This window comes from Colletotrichum destructivum, chromosome 3 (genome assembly GCF_034447905.1).
Source record: "Colletotrichum destructivum chromosome 3, complete sequence".
NCBI classification, from domain to species: Eukaryota; Fungi; Ascomycota; class Sordariomycetes; order Glomerellales; family Glomerellaceae; genus Colletotrichum; species Colletotrichum destructivum.
This window is the reverse complement of record NC_085898.1, coordinates 1,601,284-1,621,924: the sequence shown is the minus strand read 5'-3', so window position 1 is coordinate 1,621,924 and position 20,641 is coordinate 1,601,284. Positions and strand designations below refer to the sequence as shown.

General features: G+C 55.6%; 6 protein-coding genes across 6 annotated transcripts; 1 reads left to right on the top strand and 5 right to left on the bottom strand.

Annotated features, from left to right (window-relative positions):
* Window positions 1–1,474: 1,474 nt before the first annotated feature.
* Window positions 1,475–1,863, bottom strand: CDEST_04583 (uncharacterized protein; the record flags this gene model as incomplete). Its single annotated transcript, XM_062920742.1, has 1 exon — window positions 1,475–1,863. One exon carries the CDS (start codon window positions 1,861–1,863, stop codon window positions 1,660–1,662), a length of 204 nt encoding a protein of 67 aa, XP_062776793.1. The 3' UTR covers window positions 1,475–1,659.
* Window positions 1,864–7,023: 5,160 nt separating this feature from the next.
* Window positions 7,024–8,321, bottom strand: CDEST_04582 (uncharacterized protein; the record flags this gene model as incomplete). Its single annotated transcript, XM_062920741.1, has 4 exons — window positions 7,024–7,339; window positions 7,392–7,433; window positions 7,531–7,664; window positions 8,193–8,321. 4 exons carry the CDS (start codon window positions 8,319–8,321, stop codon window positions 7,024–7,026), a joined length of 621 nt encoding a protein of 206 aa, XP_062776792.1.
* A 3,391-nt stretch (window positions 8,322–11,712) lies between these two features.
* On the bottom strand, window positions 11,713–12,253 carry CDEST_04581 (uncharacterized protein; the record flags this gene model as incomplete). The annotated part of the gene is made up of 1 exon (XM_062920740.1): window positions 11,713–12,253. One exon carries the CDS (start codon window positions 12,251–12,253, stop codon window positions 11,876–11,878), a length of 378 nt encoding a protein of 125 aa, XP_062776791.1. The 3' UTR covers window positions 11,713–11,875.
* A 1,605-nt stretch (window positions 12,254–13,858) lies between these two features.
* Window positions 13,859–14,149, top strand: CDEST_04580 (uncharacterized protein; the record flags this gene model as incomplete). Its single annotated transcript, XM_062920739.1, has 1 exon — window positions 13,859–14,149. One exon carries the CDS (start codon window positions 13,859–13,861, stop codon window positions 14,147–14,149), a length of 291 nt encoding a protein of 96 aa, XP_062776790.1.
* A 2,784-nt stretch (window positions 14,150–16,933) lies between these two features.
* On the bottom strand, window positions 16,934–17,320 carry CDEST_04579 (uncharacterized protein; the record flags this gene model as incomplete). Its single annotated transcript, XM_062920738.1, has 1 exon — window positions 16,934–17,320. The coding sequence occupies one exon, from the start codon at window positions 17,318–17,320 to the stop codon at window positions 16,934–16,936; it is 387 nt and encodes a 128-aa protein (XP_062776789.1).
* Window positions 17,321–17,683: 363 nt separating this feature from the next.
* Window positions 17,684–18,749, bottom strand: CDEST_04578 (uncharacterized protein). Its single transcript, XM_062920737.1, has one exon. The coding sequence runs from the start codon at window positions 18,152–18,154 to the stop codon at window positions 17,909–17,911; it is 246 nt and encodes an 81-aa protein (XP_062776788.1). The 5' UTR covers window positions 18,155–18,749; the 3' UTR covers window positions 17,684–17,908.
* Between the last annotated feature and the right edge of the window lie 1,892 nt (window positions 18,750–20,641).

Sequence of the window (20,641 nt, the reverse complement as noted above, 5' to 3'; positions counted from 1 at the left end):
CCGTTTCTGAGAGAAGAACCAATGGCGGGCTCAGGGGAAGGGCACGAGATTGAGCAAAAGGGCTGCACCTCTTCATGGTGAGCAGAGGAATGTCAACTCAGCAATGCAGTGGCGGATGCACAGAAAATGGGGAGCTGGGCAAAGACCAGGGCACGAAGGGTAAGGGAGAGACACGATGGGGAAGAGGGTGTGTCGTCATTAGGGGTGTGTGGTTAACATCATCGATGAATGGGCAGGGGAGCTCGAAGGCAAGCAGGGAGGAGCCGAAGGTGGACAACAGGGGACGGGAGTGAAGGATACGTCTTCGTGACTTGTCAAAGAGAAAATAAAAATAAAAATAAAACAAACCCCCCCGTCGTAAGTACTTGAATCGATGTAGATAGGTTATTAATGAATAAAAAAAAAGATAATTTAGGAAAAAAGGAGAAGGGGCGGGGGAAGCTTTCAGAATCTTCGAGGGCAGGGGTGGGTTGCTCGCCTTCGTACCTGGAGCAGGGTAAATACTGTAGGGCAGCAATTCTCTACGGCAAGGTACGTATTCTTTTGCTCCTTCTTTCTTATCCCAGTTCCTCCCTTCCTAGTCCTCTCTTGATTGACAAAACGGGGCGGGCTCTTGAGGAAAATCCCTATGGAGGCATGAAGTAGAAGGGAGAAGGAACAATTCCGATACCAGGAACGGTCCCCTCCGACCATGGTAAGTGCCTCAGGTTCAAGTTCGACCTGGAGAGCGAAGAGTGAGGACGAGTGTGAGTGAGAAAGAGAAAGTAAGAGAGGAATACTGTACTCTGTACAGGCAGGGTACAACGCCATCTACACCCGCTCTTTGGTCAGACAAGGGGGTCCGCCGGCCTGGAAAAGGAGGGAGGGTGTGTGATGACTCTGTCGTCTCTCCTTCTCTCCTCTCTGCATGTTTCTCGTCCTGTCCTCTGCTCCAGAGTGACCATCGAAGGGTGCTCACATCAGAGTCGCGGAGACGTAGCCGACAGAGCAAGCCAAGCAACATCACCTCGTCTTGCCAGTCGCTTCCTTGTGGCACAGCCGCGGCGCATCTCGCCCGGTTTCCACCTTATTTGCCTCAACTTTGGGGGGCTGTTGCCGCTGCTGCGTCTCAGTTCTTGGTATGACCTCTTTGTCTCTATTTCTCCTATTTCTTTTCGTGCGTGTGTGCGTGTCTCCTGCCACCAGCAGGATGAGAGGGATACTTGCGCGCACAATGATAATAATAAAACTGTTTTCTTTCTGCGTTTCTTGTATTGTCTTCCCAAGGCGATGCCGGATGCACCTGCCATGCTTGCTACTGTGCGCCTTGCGTTGTCCTCTACCATGCTATGCCCTCTTGTGTGCAACCGAACCACGACTGCGGCTACCAAGTCTGGGGCCTTAAAGTATAGTATTCACGCCGTTGCAAGAATGCCAAACTGTTCCCAGACCAGTTCAGTCAGTGCGGAATGTGAGAAGATAACATGAGATGTCCAAGGTGTTAAGAGCAGCAGATGGGGGGGAGTTGGAGATGCCTTTTTTAATTGCGTTGTGGGTACGTAGTCTACGTACACTACGATAGGTTGATGAAATACCAACCAAAGGTACTTGATCTTCCTCCGTGCGGTGAGCTCAACGGCACATCTCGGTGGCCGTCGTTGGGTGGGAGGGATCTGGGTCTCAGCAGCCAAAGCGGTCATGTACCTGTGTCGAAAATTGGACAAGAGAAAGGGGTGAGAGCAGAGCCCTTTGCCGTGATGCGTGTCCTGCGCCGGGAAATGAAGGCCAATACTCAGTCGAACACCTTCGACAAGGCCCAGGGGACCACACAGTTGGGCGAAGAAAGAGTCGAAATACTTTGGAGAGTGACTCGAACCCTGCCATTGTTGTCCGATATTCCATCATCTCTGCCAATTACCTCCTATTCCGTGCCTTCACCTCCCCGTTGTGTGATGCATGGATGCGCAAAGGTACCGATAAGTCGAACATTTGGCTTTGGCAGTCCGGTGCCCTGTGAGGTCAGACTGACATGACGATTCCACGTCTGTCCTCCGCTAAAAACCAAGTGCCGAGGAGTTGGTATTTCTTGTTTCCCCCCTGCCCGTCCCAAGACTTTTCTCTACTATTACGTTGACGCCTGTTTTCGGTTCACCTCTTGTCCAGACACAGGCGCGATGGCATATGGCCTCCTGATGCGTCGTCCTTTCGTGCTTTGGTGGTTTTGTGGGTTCTCGCGTACCTACTTACCTGCAACATGACCGCATGGCCCAGTGATGACGAGATAAAGGGAAACGTGCGGCAGAGTCTCTCTCCTCCGCCCCCTCTCCCCTCCCCTTCGGCGCGTGTGGCCGGCCCGTCAGGGCATTTCCTCGTCTCATTTGGCTCGCGTGCCGAACCTTCGTTCTTCGTCAGGGAACCTCGAGCTCTCTCGTCCCAACAACACTCCCTTTGGTGCTGTCCAGCTGACCACAACCTTTGCCCAGCTGTGACAAAGTCAAAATACACACTAACCTGGCCATTCGACTCGGTTTCCCGGGAAGGGGCTAGTTTCGATACAGGATCGGCGGTCATCACCAGTCCGCGTACCTGGTAAACCTGGTTGCGTTCCCACGTTGCCGCCGCATGCTGCTGAGTGCTGATTGACGCTCGTTGCTGATTGTCGGTTGCTATTCTTGAATCTGCTGTTGCCCATCCATACATCCTTCGAAGGCAGTTACGTGCTCCTCGCCTTGCCATCTGCATGTATACGTTCCGTACAGCAAAGCAGGCAAAGCATCACCCGCACTCGGACGGCGGGGTCAGCCGGTCGTCGCATGCGGCCATGGGGGACATGAGCGACATGCCCCCAAGGCATATTGCAGTGAGATACGATACAGCCCGGTGCTGGAACTGTCAGCTAGCGGGCCCATGGAACGGATCCGAGTTATCGCCGTCACTGTCCAAACTCCAGTGCAGCCAACAGTTGGCCATTATCCGACAGATATCCTACCTGCCCTACAGGTATGCCTGCGGCTCGCGGCCGGCCGGATCAGAACCCAAACGCTTTCATCAGTCTACTGTTCTCATCCACTGTGATGACAACGCCAACATGTGCCCTCACTTCAAGCCACCCATCCATGATCCATCCATCGGCATCCATCCCCATCGCGTTCCTGCCGAGGACGCCGCGACAGCACCACCACTCGACAAGGATGCACCTCCGAAACCGCCGCATCCACGATCCAGCACCTCAGTACGGACAGTGGTTGCCCCATCTCCCTCCCATCTCCCGATGTAGCGGGAATCAATCAGCACATACACACTTCGCTCCCCCTCTCATTGTCTTATCCCCGATCAAACGTCTGATGACTGCAACATCCACAGGATGAATACCGGAAACTTGCTTCGTCACGGATCACCAACGCGTTGACCGGTGGTTGCACATGGCTGATCGGCCCACCAGGGAGCACCCTCCCCGCCTCTACTAGTGTACCGAAGTCTGCCCCCGGCTCTGCTGAACACGCGGTGATCAGCCATCATAATCCCACACAGTCCTTGGCCCTTTGTTAATCGGTGGGATCTCTTGGGGGTCGGCCGGCCGCCTGTCGCCGGAGGCTGCGTAGCTGCTACGGCTCCCCGGAAATCACTTCTAAAAAACAAGATATGCAACCCCCTTGGAGCGGCTCTGTTGATCGGGTCTCACCGTCTCTCCAGGGTCTTTATCCACGACGACTCATTACTATCCTGGTCCGGAGAGAGGTTGAAGACAAGCTTGACTTTTGACGCCAGAGGGACATCAATCACACACACGGCTTAACGCTCACTCGGACCCACGGATCACCAATGCCCCTTTTCATTTCTCGCCGGTGTGTCTCGAGGAATGCGCCACGGTCCGCGGTGATCAGCCACACGTTACTGCCACAGGATACAAAACAAGTGGATGATGAGAGTTCTGCTAGGTCGTCTCAAGGTTCCGAAGCCCTGCTAGGTCGGCGGGTAAGCAAGTCTCTGGGCGTCTGTCATGGCTGCAACGACCCTTATCACGCCTACGCAGCCATCGCGTACAGCCAGGCTAGGCCTCTCGGCCAAATGCCACATGTGTGTGTGCTGCAACGGGGAAAGGCGAACCTCGTCTGTCCTCCCTTCCCGCAGCTCCAGTTCCGGCGCTTCCACACATTGAGAGTGGACCGGGCCGGGCGAGAGGACCATAGGGTTGTGCCGTTTTTGCTTCTTCCTCGACGACAACAGCAGCAATAACAATAATAAGAACAATGATGGTAATAATAATAAAAACAATAACAACAATAATAACAACAACACCCACCTCAGTTACCTATTGTGAGTCACGCACGACTGTGTTTGTTTTCCTTGACGGGAGAAGGGGGGATTTTCCGACATCCACGGCTGCCTTCGAACGGCCCCTCCCCACTTGTGTCTTCATGCTGCAGGGTGGGTAAGAAACAAGGGGGGTCAAAATTAGATGCATCTGCTCATCCGCCCCGTTGGGACTGCCTGTAGTGCCCTCTCCTCTCTATCCATCCTTGTTCCGTAGATGAGTGATCCATCGATACGGATAGCGGTCGCCCGGCCGCCGTGCGATCAAGGTGGTGTGAAGCATCCTGCGGACGAGAACTATACTGTAAACCCAACTGGACGCCCGAAATAAATCGTGGACCCCCAAAACAAGGTGAGAGGACAAAGGTGCATGCAGGAAAGGACTCTACGTTCCCAAGCCTCCTCCGCTGTGCTCTACACTGTCATCCATCCTCTCCAGGCAACTACATCACGAAAAGCCATCATGGGTGGTGACGTGGCAGCCGCAAAGGGCAAGCACAACAAGCGGTTCGCTGACGTGAAGCCCAAACCCCGTCCGATTATGGCAAAGGCAAGGAAGTAACAACTCGCGAAGACGCAGGCGATCACAGGGGCATGGGTCCCGCCAACTGCGACAGAGAGATAGTCATTTCACGTTCTGCGGATTGCCGACCTAGGATTGACCAAGGTGCATTCCACTGCCACAACAAGTGCGCAGGCTCCTTCGTCACAAGTCAGATGGTCGCCCGTCTTCTCTCGGGCACACTCAGCCGGATGGATGCTTTTGGCGGGAATGTGGATAGACACATTGTCGATATTGTGTTATGCCAAAATACCATAAGCAGAAAACAGGCCGAGCTGGGTGCAAGCAGCCCGCCTGGGGGAACCCGGGAATGCGAGGTTGTGGGGTAATGGGGAGGGGGGGCCGTAACATGGCACAGAGACTCGGGAAATGGGAATCGCACTCTACGCCCGCTGGAATGGCATAGCTGCCAGCCTGAGAAATGAGAGGAACGGCCGCATTCCGACCCAAGAGCCGGGCCAGAGGTTCCTCAGTCAGCAATCCTGATGGGCCTCGTGTTGGTTCTGCGCTGGGCCTTGCATCCGAAAGGAACTGGGTTCTGATTGACAAGAGCCGGGCAAGCCACACACTCTCTTCCAGAAGCGTGCGCCGGACTGTGGTTAGCAGGGTCGATCAGCACGCGCTGCTAGTGCTGCTCCTACTGCTGTTCAGTCCGCCCGCCCGAGGAGACGGCGTCGAGCCCACGACTTCAATGGCTGGCACCGACGAGTGACAAGAAAGACAGCGGCAATGGCAAAATAATGGAAATGGTCGTCCTGCTGTTTCGCGTGCTCGGCTTACGTCCTGGGCCTTGGGCTGTCGCAACTAAACCTTGGCTGCGAACGATGGTGCATCAGCAAAACCCCTCACGGTTGTTCGGACCTCAGGCGAAAGCTGGGCAAGCAGCTCTGCCTGCGCTGCGCACGTTCTGAAGAGCTTTGAGCCTCTGGCAGCACCCGCCGAATCAAATCATCGGGCGATTAACACAGGAGCAGGGCGGGAGGGGGTGAGATTATCCAAACCAGTGCTCCAGGGTGGTGTTTCAACTGGCAACATACGGTAAGCCGTGGAAGAGCCACCGTGAATGGTGCATGCTTGTACTGTATGTACGGACACCTACCCGTCGAGTACACTACGTACAGCCAGTACGTGATGCAGTTGGGCACCCTCGGCCATTGAAGCCGTCCGATTTGCCCAGCGAAACCAGCCCAGCTCAGAACGCCGTTTGTTCGGCCAAAGTGAGGTTGACCATGATAAAAATCGGGCAAGCGAGCAAACAAGCAAGAAATCATGTCGAATGAGACGTGGCGGGCGCTGTCGATGGCCAACCCTGTGCCATCATCTTGTCTGTGGCCGAAACAAACTCGGCGGCATTTCTTCCTCTGTGATGTGTGCGTACGTCGTGTTAGTGATGCGAGAGGTGTTCTGTGGCTACGACTGTCCAGTCTCCACCATCCACCTCCGCAAAAATGCCCTACCATGTCGCTTCCCTGCGCTAACGTGCCGAGACAAGACCTTGGTGGGGGCTTGTGGGTGAACCATCAGAGCTGCAGCTTCATACCTAGGGACCACCACATGCAGCCTTGTCGACGGCCTCCCCTGTCCAACACGCAACTCCGCATCATCTGCGGCGTAGAGGCGTCACCTGAGCAGACGGGATTGGTCAGTTGGTGCTCGATGGCTCCTGCGAGGGCGGGTACACACATCTCGCAGCAAATCTGCTGTTTCTGATGCGCTACGCGTCGTCTGTTGGGCTGCGCTGCCGGTGTGTCGGAAGCGTAGCTTGAGGTTCTTGGGTACCCTGCCGCGACGTGATGCGACGATCAAGACACGTTGGCGACGCTTCGACGAGGATTCCGGCCAACAAGATGTCCAGATGGACACTGTCCCGCGACAACGGCGCCGTCTTCGTCCTCCACTGCCCTGGGTCTTGGACCTTAGGCCTTCTTGGCTGTGCATCACCGCTGCGCTCCCGCCCACCCACAACAGGGAGTCAGCACCGGGTCGTCCGCAACCACACCAGAGCGGAATCCGAGGCTGTTCGTTCGGAAGCCGCGGCATCAGCACCGATCATTGCCACGGCGTTCATCGGGCTCCTGCGCGGGCATTTACTGCTCGTCCGGAGGGCCGCACTCCTGCGGGGTCCCAACGAACCATAGGTAGGTTCTTCAGTGCCGCCTTCTGGCTGGTCAGAGGGATGCATCACACCGACATTTGACATTGTAGAGCAGCGGGTCATGTGGCCGCTGTTGACATGCTGGCATGCTAAACCAGCCCTGCCAGCCAATTGTTTGCACACTGAAATGCTGCGTTCGCTTGCTTGGCGACGAGAGACGCGGTCCGTCGATCTGAGGGCCGGCCGGGCTGTTGTAATCAATCTTGCTGACACTGCCGTGCTTCTCTTCGTGCTGGCACCATCGCGATGCTGGCAGAGGCAACATCACCATGCATCCAGCACCAACGTCATGTGCGTCATTGGCGCTGGACAACTTACTGAACCGACAACTGTTGACTCCGGTCAAACGCCAGGATGGTTAGCCGCCGTCGGCACTCTTACATGCAGTTGATGTCGATATTGTGGGGGACGACATCCATGACCCTGCGTCGGAGTTACATTTTGGCAGGCCCATCGATTTTGTTCTTGTGGTGTCACACTCTCTTTCATGAGCAAAAAAAGACTTCAGCACTGAACGTACAGAGGGAGTAGGTACTTGACATCCATGGCCCCGCCTGGGGTAGTCAATCGGCCGAGACCGACCCCTGGCAGGCCCCTGGCAGCCGGGCCCTCGACGTCCCCGAGCGCGTCCGACTCGCCTTGATCGGCTAGTACCTGTATTGAGCCTCATCTTTGCAAAATAGGGGTCCTTGTCGCGTGCGGTGTGCCGTCTTGTGGTCAACGACGCGGCGGCAACGGCGGCCTAAATAAAATAAAAACATTCTATGGACATTGGCGGAGCTTCCCGGGCGGAGGTGGGATGCCGTATCCAAGCACCCAAGTGCGCGGATGAGGAGCGGCAAAGGGCCTTGTCCCTGCTTATTTGGCGCCGAGACAAAGGGTCATGTTAATCAGGAACGCGTCCCTAGTCCTGAAGCATGGGGATGATAGGACAGGCGCTTACAGTGGCAAGAGGCGGACTGTCGTAGCCAAGACGGTCCGATCCCTCTCGAGGTCGCGCGCAGGTACACAATATGAAGCAAACGCGGCTGAAAAACATCACTGTATAATTATCATGGAGGTAGACTGCGCGGCCAAGATCCAGTGTGCTCAGGGCTATTCCTCTTCCTTTTCCTCTTCTTTTTCCTCTTCTTTTTCCTCTTTTGCGCGCCATCTCTTTCTGTGATAGTTGTTGTTTGTGACACTGTCATAGAATTCCAGGTGGATAAGGCGAAAACACATTGATTGGTCAGTTCTCGGCTTCCTGGTCACGCTCATACTCGCCGCGGCTCGCTGGTGCTGCTCACCGCCGTCGTGTTTAGGAAACGACATTTTGAGTGCGGATACGGGACTTTGACGGTCTGAGATTACGGCGGCGACTTCCGACAGACAAATGCGCTTGTTGAAACCCGAGGACAGACTCCCCGGTCAGGATCCAGGGGGCGGAAATGGGGACCGGGCAGAGCAAGCATCATCAGGCCCCCCATTGGACGGGTGACCGCCGAGTGACGTATGTTCCTCTCCTTTTACCTGCCTTCTCGAAGCCAGTTCGAAGTTCGAGCAAAGGCAGAAGGCTGGCCCCAACGCCCCGAGCTTGCAGCAGGGCAGGACACGGGCGACAAGGAGGTATCCGCAAACTGGGCACTGGTTTCTGGGTATCCGGCGCTGAAGGCAATCCCGGGCCTCCGAGCAAGCAGCGCAGCGCAGCCCTGTACTGCACTGCACTGAACCGCTGCCGAAGCCACACCCGGGGATTCCTCCCCTTGTCGTCGGTTTGAGTTGCCATCATCACGGTTCAAGACTCGAGAGGGGCAGGCTGACATGACAGGGTGGGTGAGAATCAGGCACAGACGGAGAGGCTCCGAGCCTGATTAGCAAAGGCAAGGTACCCCACGTACAGAGAGTACAGGACAGTTTGCTTGCCTAAGCCAGCCGGTCCTAGGGACTGGTACGGGAACGAACATCTCACATCTCGAAAGCTCTTTCGCCGCAACTGCAAGTGAATGTACGACGACGCCCATGCTTGCCGATTAGATTGTCGACAACCTCGGGCAGCGAGAGGAGGCGTTTGTTGAACGAAGCATGCTTCGTGGGAGACACCCGCATGGCTCTTTCCCTCCTGCATGCAAGTGCAATTGCAAGTGCAGATGCGAGTCGCGACGGCGCCCCCGAACTTGCCTACAACAGGGGTGGGGGTCTGCTAACCATCGACATGGGACACAGGACATGGGATGCCCATCCACCCACTCACAGTACCAAAGTAGCAAAGTAAACACTTTCCCTGCGTTGGGGTGCGAACGTCCTGTTGGCCACTGCTCCGTATCGTACCTGTTAAAATTTCAAAATGGGGTCACGAGGGGCCATCCCAAACAACCACGTCCCCCTCACCCCGCCCTCCCCCGTCATGACGAATTGGACGTTAACAAATCTCCCCTTCCCCCTCTGCCCGTCTGTCTGCACCAACAGTACATTCCCTAGAGGTTCCAAAGCATCCGCATGCGAGAGGACGCCCCTTTAGGCCAGAGAGGAACGGGAAGGTATCATGAGCCAGCTTTGATGGCCATCCAGTTAGTGGTGTCTCCCACCGACCTCATCGCTCGCCCCTCAGCCGGGGTCGCGCCAATACTATGCATATGCCATGTTGCTCCGCTGCCTCGACACGTATCGACACCGCCGGTTGTCCCGTTTGTGTAGAAGCGAACCCCCAAATTCGCTCACATGCCAACGGTCAACCTGCCAGGCTCGACTTAGAGGGTGTCGGTCACGAATGACCCTTTTCAGGTGCTTGAGCCGGGCCATGACACGGCGAGGAACTGGCGCGCTTCTCGTTCCCAAGGGTCATCGCTCATCACACGTCTTCCTTTGGACCGCTCCAGATTTCACTCGCTGGCATCTGGAGGGGGGGGGGGTGGCCGTCGCTGCAAAGTCAGTTGAAATCATGCACTTGGGCCGACCACAATCAACCCTCACGATGTCGATGGAATCGTTCGAGGAGAAACATCGACCGTCTGGACGCTCTCCCGGCACACGCCCCTTTACCCCCAAGTCCCTTGCCTCAATCGACTTGAGTCAATGGACGGCCCAGCCATCGTCCCAAAATCAATTCTGCGCACCTGAACACCGATATGCGCCCCTCTTCATTTCCTCTGTTGCTGTCTCGCATTGCAAGTATTCGCTCGGCGGCTCGGCGCTTGTCCCGAGCCATTGGCGCTGTCCTAAGCGGAGTCTGCTTTCTCTTCTCCGACATGGTTTGTCTATTTTGATTCAGTCCATTTCAACACCATTTCTTACCACGGCACGGAGTACGGTAGCCTGTAGCACCACCTCGCGACCCCTTTCCCAATCCCACCGCATCTCAGGTCAGGGTGTGGGGATCAAAAGCACACGTGCCTGTCCCCTGTTGCTGACAAGGAAATGCACATGCCCTCCGGCGTTCCCTAGGCTGTACCGCCGAAATCTACCAACCGCAATCGTGGAAATGCTGGAGCCTAAAAAGAGATATGGAGTTTCGCAAAGCCCGCGAATACGGATTCATCCATTCTCATCGGCTGCCAACCAACAAAAACACAATGCCACGGGCCCCCCTTTGGGTATCAGAACGCTTCCAACATTTATGGACAGGCGAATGCCTTGGTAGCAGCCCCTGGTCGCGCAAAAGTCGCCCGGGAAGTTATTGCCTGACTGTGATGATGAAATGGGTTGCGGCCATCGGGCAATTTGCTCACGTCGACAACAGCAAGCCCGTTTCATTCACCCGTTGCCAAGAACGACGCCTAGAGAAACAACCCTCCTAAGGCAGAAATACCGCGGGGGTGGTGAGGTTTGTCTAGTACAGTCGAGCGCTGGCCAGCGGAAGGACGACCCGGTGTCCTTGTTTCTTCTGCTCTGTTCGCGATTCTTTCATTGTCTCGGAAAGCCAACCAGGAAGAGATTGGCAAAATCTGTGTAGCCAGCATATCACTTGACCTCGTACCGTTCGACTTTCGCTCGCTTCGACGTTTGCCTTGCGGCCATCATCTGGCTGTAACGGGAAGGGGAAAAGCTCCATTCCTCACGATGCCGACTTGCCGTACCAAGCCTTGTGCTTATTCGCGAGAGCCCAAAGCAAGTTTGAGCAAATGTAGTGCTGCAGCAAGCCCGCTTGTCCGCCACCTCGCTTCCGCCAATTCTCAAACTGTACGATGTACATACTGGGTATCATAACTGAACGACACACCGGCCATTGTCGCTAGCAATGTTACAAGGAAACCCACCATTGTCTGTCGTTGTCAACAACACCCTTGTTCTTGCCCTGCCCTGCCCTAGGTCCTGGACTACTAGCGTCTATTAGGGAAGGGGGGTTGGGGTTATTTTGGTGCAGAAGGACTGATGACTAAAGCCCCCGGGTAGATACTCTGTACTGATTGTCGTGTCTTTTACCAGGTACGACAGGGCAGGGACCTCGTATCATCAGCCGCAGCCGCACCACACTGCGGCCGCGCACACTCGGATTTTCGTTTACAAGAAGGGGAAGAAAAACGATTGAAAATTGGTGCAGGCACTGATTCCTTCTGTTTCCAATCGGCCTACACAGAAGAGTAAAGCTCGCCGCCCTCGCTGTTTCATAGTGCAGATTATTGGCATCCCTGCCCATATCACGATTTGGCCGGGTCCCAAGGGGCACTTTTGGCATGCGCCGTTGCGAAAGCCAAGCTTTTCTTTTTGGACTGCTAACCCCTGACACGTTTTGCGCGGTGTCTCTTTTCTCTTTGCCTGACTCCGTGGCCCTCTGGTTCCCCACGCGGGCTAGCACTCTGTCGAGGGAACCAACAAGGGCGCACCGCCTTTTGATGCTGCTGATCCTCCCATGCCCCTTGCGAGTTGTTTGGGTGGCACGCGCCGATATCTCACCGGCTAGACAGTGATTTGGGAAGCCGCCAGCATGATTTGGTGCAGGCGTGTGTCGTTGAGACAATCTCAATTTCAGCCGATTCTGAGTGGTTCTGTTTTTGCTGCAAGCCAATGTCAGCATGGGCGTTTCGTGCGGGCCGAATCAGTGCCATAGACACAACACCGAGCCCAGAGACACAGACACAAACACGGACACTCCTCGACACCATGGCGTTATGACGGCCTGCGGACCGCGGACCGCGGACCCAAGAGGTTCTTTCCCGCATCCGCCATGTTTGATAAGAGAGTCGAAGGGTGCAATAGCAATTTGCTGTGGATGTGCAATGTCTCGCTCCGGCGCGGTCATGCAGTGAGCGATCGGCACGTACGAGCATGCTTACCAGTCTTCTTGCTCCTGTCTGCTCGTCTTGCGGGTGTGAATAGCACAGGCTGCCTCCGGGTTGAGGAGTCTGCTGTCTGCACTGTCATCCATGGTCCTGGGTCCAGTCTCTCCCCTCCCCCCTCTCCTCCCTCTCAATCTCTACCGCGCTTGCCATGTGTGTATGGTTATTTTGGCCAGGCAGACCTCGACACCCGTCTCTTTATCCGCCGGTGTGAGTTGACGGTGGGTGTTTCCGACCTTTGCGTTTTCTAAGTTGGCAGGCGGTTGCCGAGCTTGGTTTCTCTTTACCATCGAACCCACTGTTGCCGTACTCTTGTTCAACGCTCCTCGCGGCCTGAAGCATCCACCATGGTAGCACCGGGATATCATTCATTTGGGGGGGGGATGTTCCTTTTCTCGGTACTATTTTTGACATCAGGGTTAGCCTACTTCCACTCTGCACTGGGTCGGGTCATCCTGACGGTTGGTTCAAATCCCTCGGGCTGCGTTGTGTCTTGTGCCGACCTGTGCCTCCGGTCTGTCTGTTGGCCGCTTGTCCGGAGGGCAACTTCCAGCAATAGCCTAGCCAAATGCCCGTCATCTATTGATCTTCCCCTTTTCTCTGCGTCCCGTCCTTCTGTGAGAGCGAGGGTTGGGGGCATGGCCTATGAGCCCCTGGCGTTGATTTCCACGTTCCTCCCTCATGGGAAGAAGGAGCGGTTCAGTCAGGGACAGGTGCTTTCCTCCAGCGAAGTGGGTCGTATGGTGTATCCGTACCTGATAAGTTTTCCAGGTTCCTCCCTTGCCCCTTCCATGGATCCGAATGCTTCCCAACTGAGCCTCACTACAACCCGACAACATGGACAAAACATCGGTACAATGCATCCCAGTCCACTCAACGTTGGCAGGGCACTTGAATGCTTTTCTCGGAGCCCAATGACGCAAAACCAACGAAAACGGTCCGAGACCAGCGTCGCTAACACCACTTGTTTCCTGTTACTCTATGCTGTCTTCCCCGGGCATTTGAAAACACCCCATCCGCCCAACCGAAACCCCGTACTGGAAACAGGCTCATTTAGTTGTCGACTATCGCGTCCTACAACCAGGTAGGTTCCGCTTCTCTCTGTTTACCCGACTTGAGCGTCTTCTCCAACACCCAACCCTTCGCGATGTGGCGACGTCGTCATGTCATGTCATGCCCGATAGTGTGCAGACGTGGTGGTCCCCGAACCTGCCGACATGATATCCCACGACTCACGACCCACGACGTACGGAAAGCACCAGCATGCATTGTCCAACCCGCCCACAATCGTTTGAGCCAACGCTTTAATGCTGCAAGAAGAAACACCAACCATTCTAATCTCCGCTGCCCGCCCGGCCACACGGCACACGTCGCCTCCCTCGCAATCGCTGATGTGCGCGCGAGGGATGACCTTGCTCATGCGTCGCTGCACCCATTGTGAGAGAGGGGCTGGATGGAGCACACCTAGTCAGCCTATCGGGATGCCGCCGTACATTTGGGGAGTGAGAGGGTGAGAGAGGAAGAGAGCGAGACAGAGACAACACCATGAAGGCACTCTCGCACATATTATTAGTATTATTACGGTTTCGAATTGGCATGTCAACGTATCCGGTGCTCTTGGGGCTGCGGCTGACGAGATTAGCCCTGTTCCTTTGTCTGGCCGAAGTTGACAGGTTGTACAGAACGGACGCAAACTCACATACATCAACTGCGGCAGGGCCCGTCACTTGCTTACTCCGAACTGCGAAGGACGGGGGCCACGCTCTGTCTCACGTCGTGACAGTGGGAGCTGGTGTTGCCTCGCAGCGGATCAACCCACCTAACCCCGCGCAGGCCAGTGTTGCAATGGCATATGCAGCTGCCTCGTCGCACATCGGAAGTGACTGATATTGCAACGCACGCCTTGTCTGCGCATCCACGTCGTCCCGTCATTATGCAGTCCTCCGAGATTCTCACTGCACCCCAATGCATTCGCCCTCTCGATGCGACGCCGTCACTTTGACTGACGCGCTGGCTGCAGACTCGTTTCATGTCTCTGATCGGTGGCCTGTTATGCGCAACCCTTGCCGTAGACAAACAGTACCAAGACGATACAGTTGCCGCCATATCCTCACAATATTGCAGTCCTGATGTCCGAACCATAACGCGGTGCTTCCAGCCGAACTACCGAAAAAATCAAATGAATTGGTCCCTGCCAGGTTGTTCCGGCGAGGCATGGTCCCTTGAAGGGTCCTCGAACAAAGAAGAGTCATGGTTGCTGGGGCATGTCTTCTCTCCGGGTTTCCACATTCCACTATGTCAAGCACAAGATGCCATGGCGATGCCGGCCTCGTCTCAGTGGTCTTCCACAAGGCCGTCGCTGTAACCAGGATGAGGAGAAACTTGGGGGTTGCAGCCGGCAAAGTGACGCTGCAAAATGCAACGAGACACACATCGTATAAATCAAGCAAGCCATTCCTCCAAAAGCGAGACGCTTGTAATGGTTGCCAGACCATTGCGATTTCTCACCTACGGACAACTCGGGTAGTGGAAATTGTAAGAGGATCCTCTGGGGTGAAGGAAGCCAGCTGCATAAATCCTGCAGGCACGGCAGCAGATTTCTTGGAATTCGATCGTCACCTGGACACCAGCTCTTCCGCCCACCACAGTGCAGCAGCCCGACGCATCTAATCGAGCGACACCTCTCCTTCTCATTCTCATAGGATAGAAGACATGAGCCAACGTGGATCCTGTAGAAACATTGACCTTGGCTGCTTTGCTTAACCCTCGATTCGCGCGGGTCAATCCGAGTCTCCGAGTTCACAGCAGCAGGACGCGAACGTGGACGGTCCGCTCGGAAGCCTCCATTCTTGGCGGCCGGCGTGTTTCGGGCACAAAAAATAAGAACAACACACATGCATCTCGGTCCTATTCTAATCCTTCGATCCATTCAATTTCGGCGGGCGAGAGTGAACACGGGCATGGCAGAATGGACGTTTCTTCCGTGTCCGCCATTGTTTGTGTCTTTTCTTTTGAATGGCTTACTTGCCCGATTAGGACTCGAAATGAGGCGACAGCCTGTCAAAACACCCACAAGATCAACCCCTGCGTGTTTAGTCTGGAGTTCGTCTCGGATTGTTCTGGGGGGTCCGACTGTTGTACAGACAGAGTATCCGCCCTGTACGGTCTCAAGAGGGACCGCCGTGGCCACGTTCTGTACAGGTACGGTACAGTAACTTAGCACAGAGCATCCGTATTAGCATGTCAATTCCCTCTCCCTCCTTTTCCACTCCTCCTCGGATCTGCACTGTATTTCCCCAAGCAACCTTTTGGCCTTCAAGTGACCTTCCGTTTTTCCATGGCGAAACTCTATTCAATGACCATACATGGACCCTCACTACACATCGTTCGGCGTTTGGGCAAGGGTGGCGCGGCGCAACTTGACGACCTCCCCGTCGAACGGTTGAAGGGATTCAACTATGTTGTGGGGGCCTGGCATATTGCGATCACATACTGGCCACAGTTGCCTGACTAGTTTCTCTGTTGTCTCTAGGACGGGGAATTATGATGGCCATGAAGCTGTTTCATCGGCTCATCATCATGACGGTTGGACGGTGCATTCGTACATGACGGACTGGCTCACAGACACAAGCTTGTGGTCCATTTTCGGACCATCCTTTGTCGGAGGTCGACCTGAGCTGTGCCTGTCTTTCCATCCTCTAGAATTCATTGCCCCGAACAAACAGATTGGTCGCCGAGTAATGCTGATCTTTGAAGTTTTCCCTGCTCCGGCCTGCCGCCAAATGGTGGTCCTACGAGGTTTTTGCGTGATGATTCTGTCCTGGCCCGAGGACCAATGCGCCATTGTAGGTGGTGGGTGCTCTGGGGTTCGGACCTGGAGGCGAAAGGCCAAACGCAGGCAAACCCGGCACACCATCGACCGTTCTCACTTAGGATTTGCATGGTTCAAGGCTTCAATCCACAAACCGACCACCGCCGATTTGGCGTGCTGGTGTTACGGCCAAGCATTCGCGGATGCTCTCCGAGGAGGCGTTTCGAGAGAACATATGGCACTCGCACCCACGGCCGCCAATTCGCGTCTCACTCTTGGTTTTCGCGGTTGTTGTGGCGCAGGATCTCGGAGTCGCGCGGCACGGCACCGCCGACAAACAGCGACAAAACCTCCGTGGCGGACCTCAGGACCGCTTCATCGGCCGGTTCGCAGCGTCCAGGAATAGATGCTGGCGCATGCACGTCTCGCGTAGAGTGCAATCGGTGGCTCCTCAGCGATCTCAATGCGACTCTGCAAACACAAAGTCGGAATGGACCATAACTCGGCACCTGTTATGACTGTGGGATAATGGGAGTGACTGGCGACGGCGGTGGGGTTTTGATGGCTGGGCTCTGCTTGCAACCTCGCGATGACAACGACCGGGACCAGGTTTCGCTGGGGCTCCAAGCATCGCTATAAACCATGGGTGTTATACCTTGGTACTGACTCAATAAACAACACGGTGTAACCGCGTCGCGCCGTGTCCGCGCACCCGTCCCCATTGTCGCTCGACGGTTTCTCTTGTGTGAGCGTCCCCTCTCATGGACGGGCGTGCCAAAAGCGCGTCGGCTGTGAGGATGGGTCGGCAGGGATGGTGTGTTCTGTGAGCTGGGAAGCAGCTTGTTGGTCGGAGGAGTTGCTCATCGGGTGCCTGACGCTTGACAAGCGCCCCGAGCAGCGAATCTCCCTGGGCATGTCGGCGCAGGCTCCGTTCGCCCATCGATCACTCTACCCTCAGCCTCGCTCGCATCACTACATCGTAGGCTGAGGGAGGGGGGATGGTCGTCGTTCCAACCTTCCAACACCACCGCAGGAGTATCCCAGCCATGGTGAGGGGGCCTTGACAGGCAGAGGGCTGCTTTTTGTCGCTCGGCAATGACATGGACTGCCCAGGCGCCTAAGCGGCAGAGATTGGAGGGAGGAGGAGGAAAGCTGCGTCCCTCGCACGAACACTCGGGGGGGGAAGAGGACATGCACGTACTGGGAGTCTTCTCGAGCTCCTCAGTCACGATATCCCTTGTGGCCATCAAACGGCGAGCACGCCACCCAAAGGTTGAATCCTTCTAGAAGGCTTCCATCCAATGTCTCGACGGATTACTCCCCATCAAATCAACTCGGCGTACCTCAGCTCCGGACCTGGATCCCGGTCAGTCGCGCAGATCACTCCGCAGGCGGCCCTCTTCCTCGGGACTGCCGCCGTCATTTTGCCCTCCCTCTCTCTTTCTCTCTCTCTCGCTTGGCATTTATGGCCCCCTCCCCCTGCTAACTGGCTATTTGTGCTCTCCTCTCCCCTTCGCCATACTGAATGAGGGGCACATCATATCTGATGCTTTCTTTTCTGTTATTGATTGTGGAAACCCAATACGGTGCAACCCCCCTCCCCCCCCTTTTCTAACTCCCATGTACACTACAACGCGTCATTCCAGGGCTTTCCCACAGCAAATGCCCGTCTCCATCATCGGCAGCTTCTCATAACCATGCCCATGTCTGAAAACGGTAAGCGTGCAGCGTTTGAGGACGGTGGAGTAGGCGTGCGGCTGCGGCTGCGGCTGGGAGAATTTTGGGTTGGCCGAGGATCTCATTGACCGCATCTCACGGCGCAGCGCCGTTATCTGCTACCTCTTTTGGTCTCTCTGGGGCTCGTCAACTCGTGGGCTCATGGTGGACACTGGATGAATCCGGATGCTTAGAGCGGCATAGCGTCTGGCGCTACTCATGTCGGCGTCGTATTCCTCCAACCTTGCTTGGTTTGGTCCAAGCACTGCGCAAGCTGTAGTGGTGCGGTCACTTGGAAGCGTTGGCCGCGCCCGGCGGCAGTCCCATATGAGGTGAGTTTCTTTGTCTGTCACGCTTTCTTGCATCTTGCTCGCCTGGTGATGCGTTGCGTGAGCGGTGTTTTCGAAGAGGTCGATGTAGTCGCGGCCACTCTGGATGCTGAAGAGCTTACATATTATACCGTCGGCGGCCTATGAGCACAAGGCAAGGCTCTGTGCAAGTCAGTGGTGTATGTAGAGATATACCTCACTGTACCTCGAGTCTCGAGGACGCTCGCTCAGTGTATGCGTTGCGGAAGTGAGGTGCGGAGCTGTTGCTGTTCTCTTGCGAGACGTGCGCGCTTGGTCATGACAAGAATTTGGGGGTAGATCCCTTGTCGTGTCACCGTTTGACGGCGCGCCGCTTCTTGCCCGAATATATTTGTATCTAGAATGGGAATGTTGCCGTCTCTTTTTGGTTGTGTTGTAAGAGTCCAAAGAGTTGGGTCACCCACTTGACATCAGCGCTGCCACTCAAGCTCTAGAGAGCCTCGTCAGACTGAGAGAAGAGGAAGAAGAAGAAGAAAAAGAAGAAGAAGAAAAAGACGAAAGAACCCCCGGAGGCCACGGCGCATCGCCATCATCGTCTGGAAAGTGCCTGCTGACTGCGAGTCTGCAGCCGCCTGCAACATCCCATCCCATCCCATCTCGTCCCGTCTTCGTCTTACACGAATCACTCGACCGCCGAGCACGACGCGCACGAACCCCGTTTATGGGATGGGATGGCATGGCATAGCATGGCATGACCCATTGCATATTGCATGCAATATCACTACGCCACGGGCATGTGTCGTCGACGCCTCTCTCTCTGCCCAGGCACGAGGCGTACACACGTCGCACCTACTGTCGAGCTTTCGTCTTAGGACGAAGCGTCATCCCCTGTTGTGGATATAGTGACAGTTCGGGAACCGTACCATAACCACCTATCTGTCTCGAGCGCGTCAATCACGCCTCAAGGCGCCGGCTTCGGCCTGCGGGCGCAAGACGAGGCGCTCGCTGCCCCTCAGCATCTGTCTTCCTCCTCTTGTTCCTCCAGGCTGGCTGCGTATTTCGCCTCAGCGCCCTGTTTCGGCCTGGAACTCGGTCAGCCGAAGCATGAGGCCGCCATGGTGTCGAGTAAGATTCACGATAACCTCATATCACGCCTCGAACCGACATCATTTGTCTGGCCCCTATTATCCCGCGGCCATTCCAGCCGTTCTCGCCATTCCCGCCCTACCAATCCCGTCCGTCGGTCTGACACCGTCATCACGCGCAGAAGAAAGGGCTGCGACCATCCGGATCAAAATGCCGCGTCTCACTAATCGCCACAATGCTGCAGACTGTCTCCTTACACCAGGCCCCTGATTTCCGCGAAGCGCACCTTTTCCGTCACAAACTCCCCTCCTTTGCAGAAACAACATCTGAATCAGGCAACATACGCCGGTCAGTGTCTCCGGGCGTCGAGATACTGAGATCGGTACTCGGCTCGTACCACTCACACACCCTGCCCGGGCCGGGCCCCTTGACGCTGCTTCGCTGGCAACCAAGGTGCCATCGGGCTTTTCGACATGTCGCATCAACACTTGGTTTGTGATGAAGAGAACACCACGAGGGGGTGGGAGTTGAGTCTGAGTGGGCGTTCAAGACACATTGTTACGCCGGTGACTCTTGGAATGTGCAGGTGTCCCAATACGGCCGCTGATGGTTTTACTCGATGCCTGCTGCGCCGTACAGACACCGCCCGCTTGCCGACGTTCCTCCCAAGCCCCTCCTCAAAAACCCTCCGCCTTACTGCTTTTTAACCCCATGCAGCCTGCACGTATACTCCAGCATCATGGAGTCCCCTTTGCCGCTTAAGCTATTAACAGCGTTTCGTCGGCGCTCTCACTGACCAGATGTGGGGAGGTTCAGTGTGAATCGGTGAGGCGGACGATATCTGTACCTTCACCGAATCACGCGTTCCTCTTTTCTAGTTGTACGACATGAGCTGTCAGCTCAGTCTACTGCCAACCCGCATGGCCCCCGCGTCTCGTGTTGACAAGGGAGGATTCCATAGTGCCCGGTCACCTGAGGACGCTTGCTTCACTTCAGCCTAGATGTCCAATGCCAGGTTGGCGTCTCCATCTCTGCTACACGGAAGAATCGTACCTTGTCTGCCTCGCGCATACCAGCAACGAGGTCGATGGCCCTCCTTGTGAGCTGTCACATGCGACCACTGCTTTTTGTAACGCTGAGCCGAGCTTTCATGACCGGGGCCTTTACTGCACCTCTCTTTCTCAGGCAACTTAGTTGAACAGGCAACGGCACATGGTGTACTACGGCATTCTGCTTCTGGCATCCTCCGGTGTTCAGTACCCATCGGGGTAGTCTGCTGATGATGAAGACGATGTTGAAGTACCAAGGGCCCCTGTGTCATGATCTGCCACGTCACTACAGGTGAGATTTGACCCGTCGCTTCCAGTGATTGCAGCTTACCCTCTCTCTTGCGGTTCTTCCTTTTTTGTTTTTTGTTTCCGGGTGGTTGCTTCGAGACAGGTCGGATCCGATGCTTGC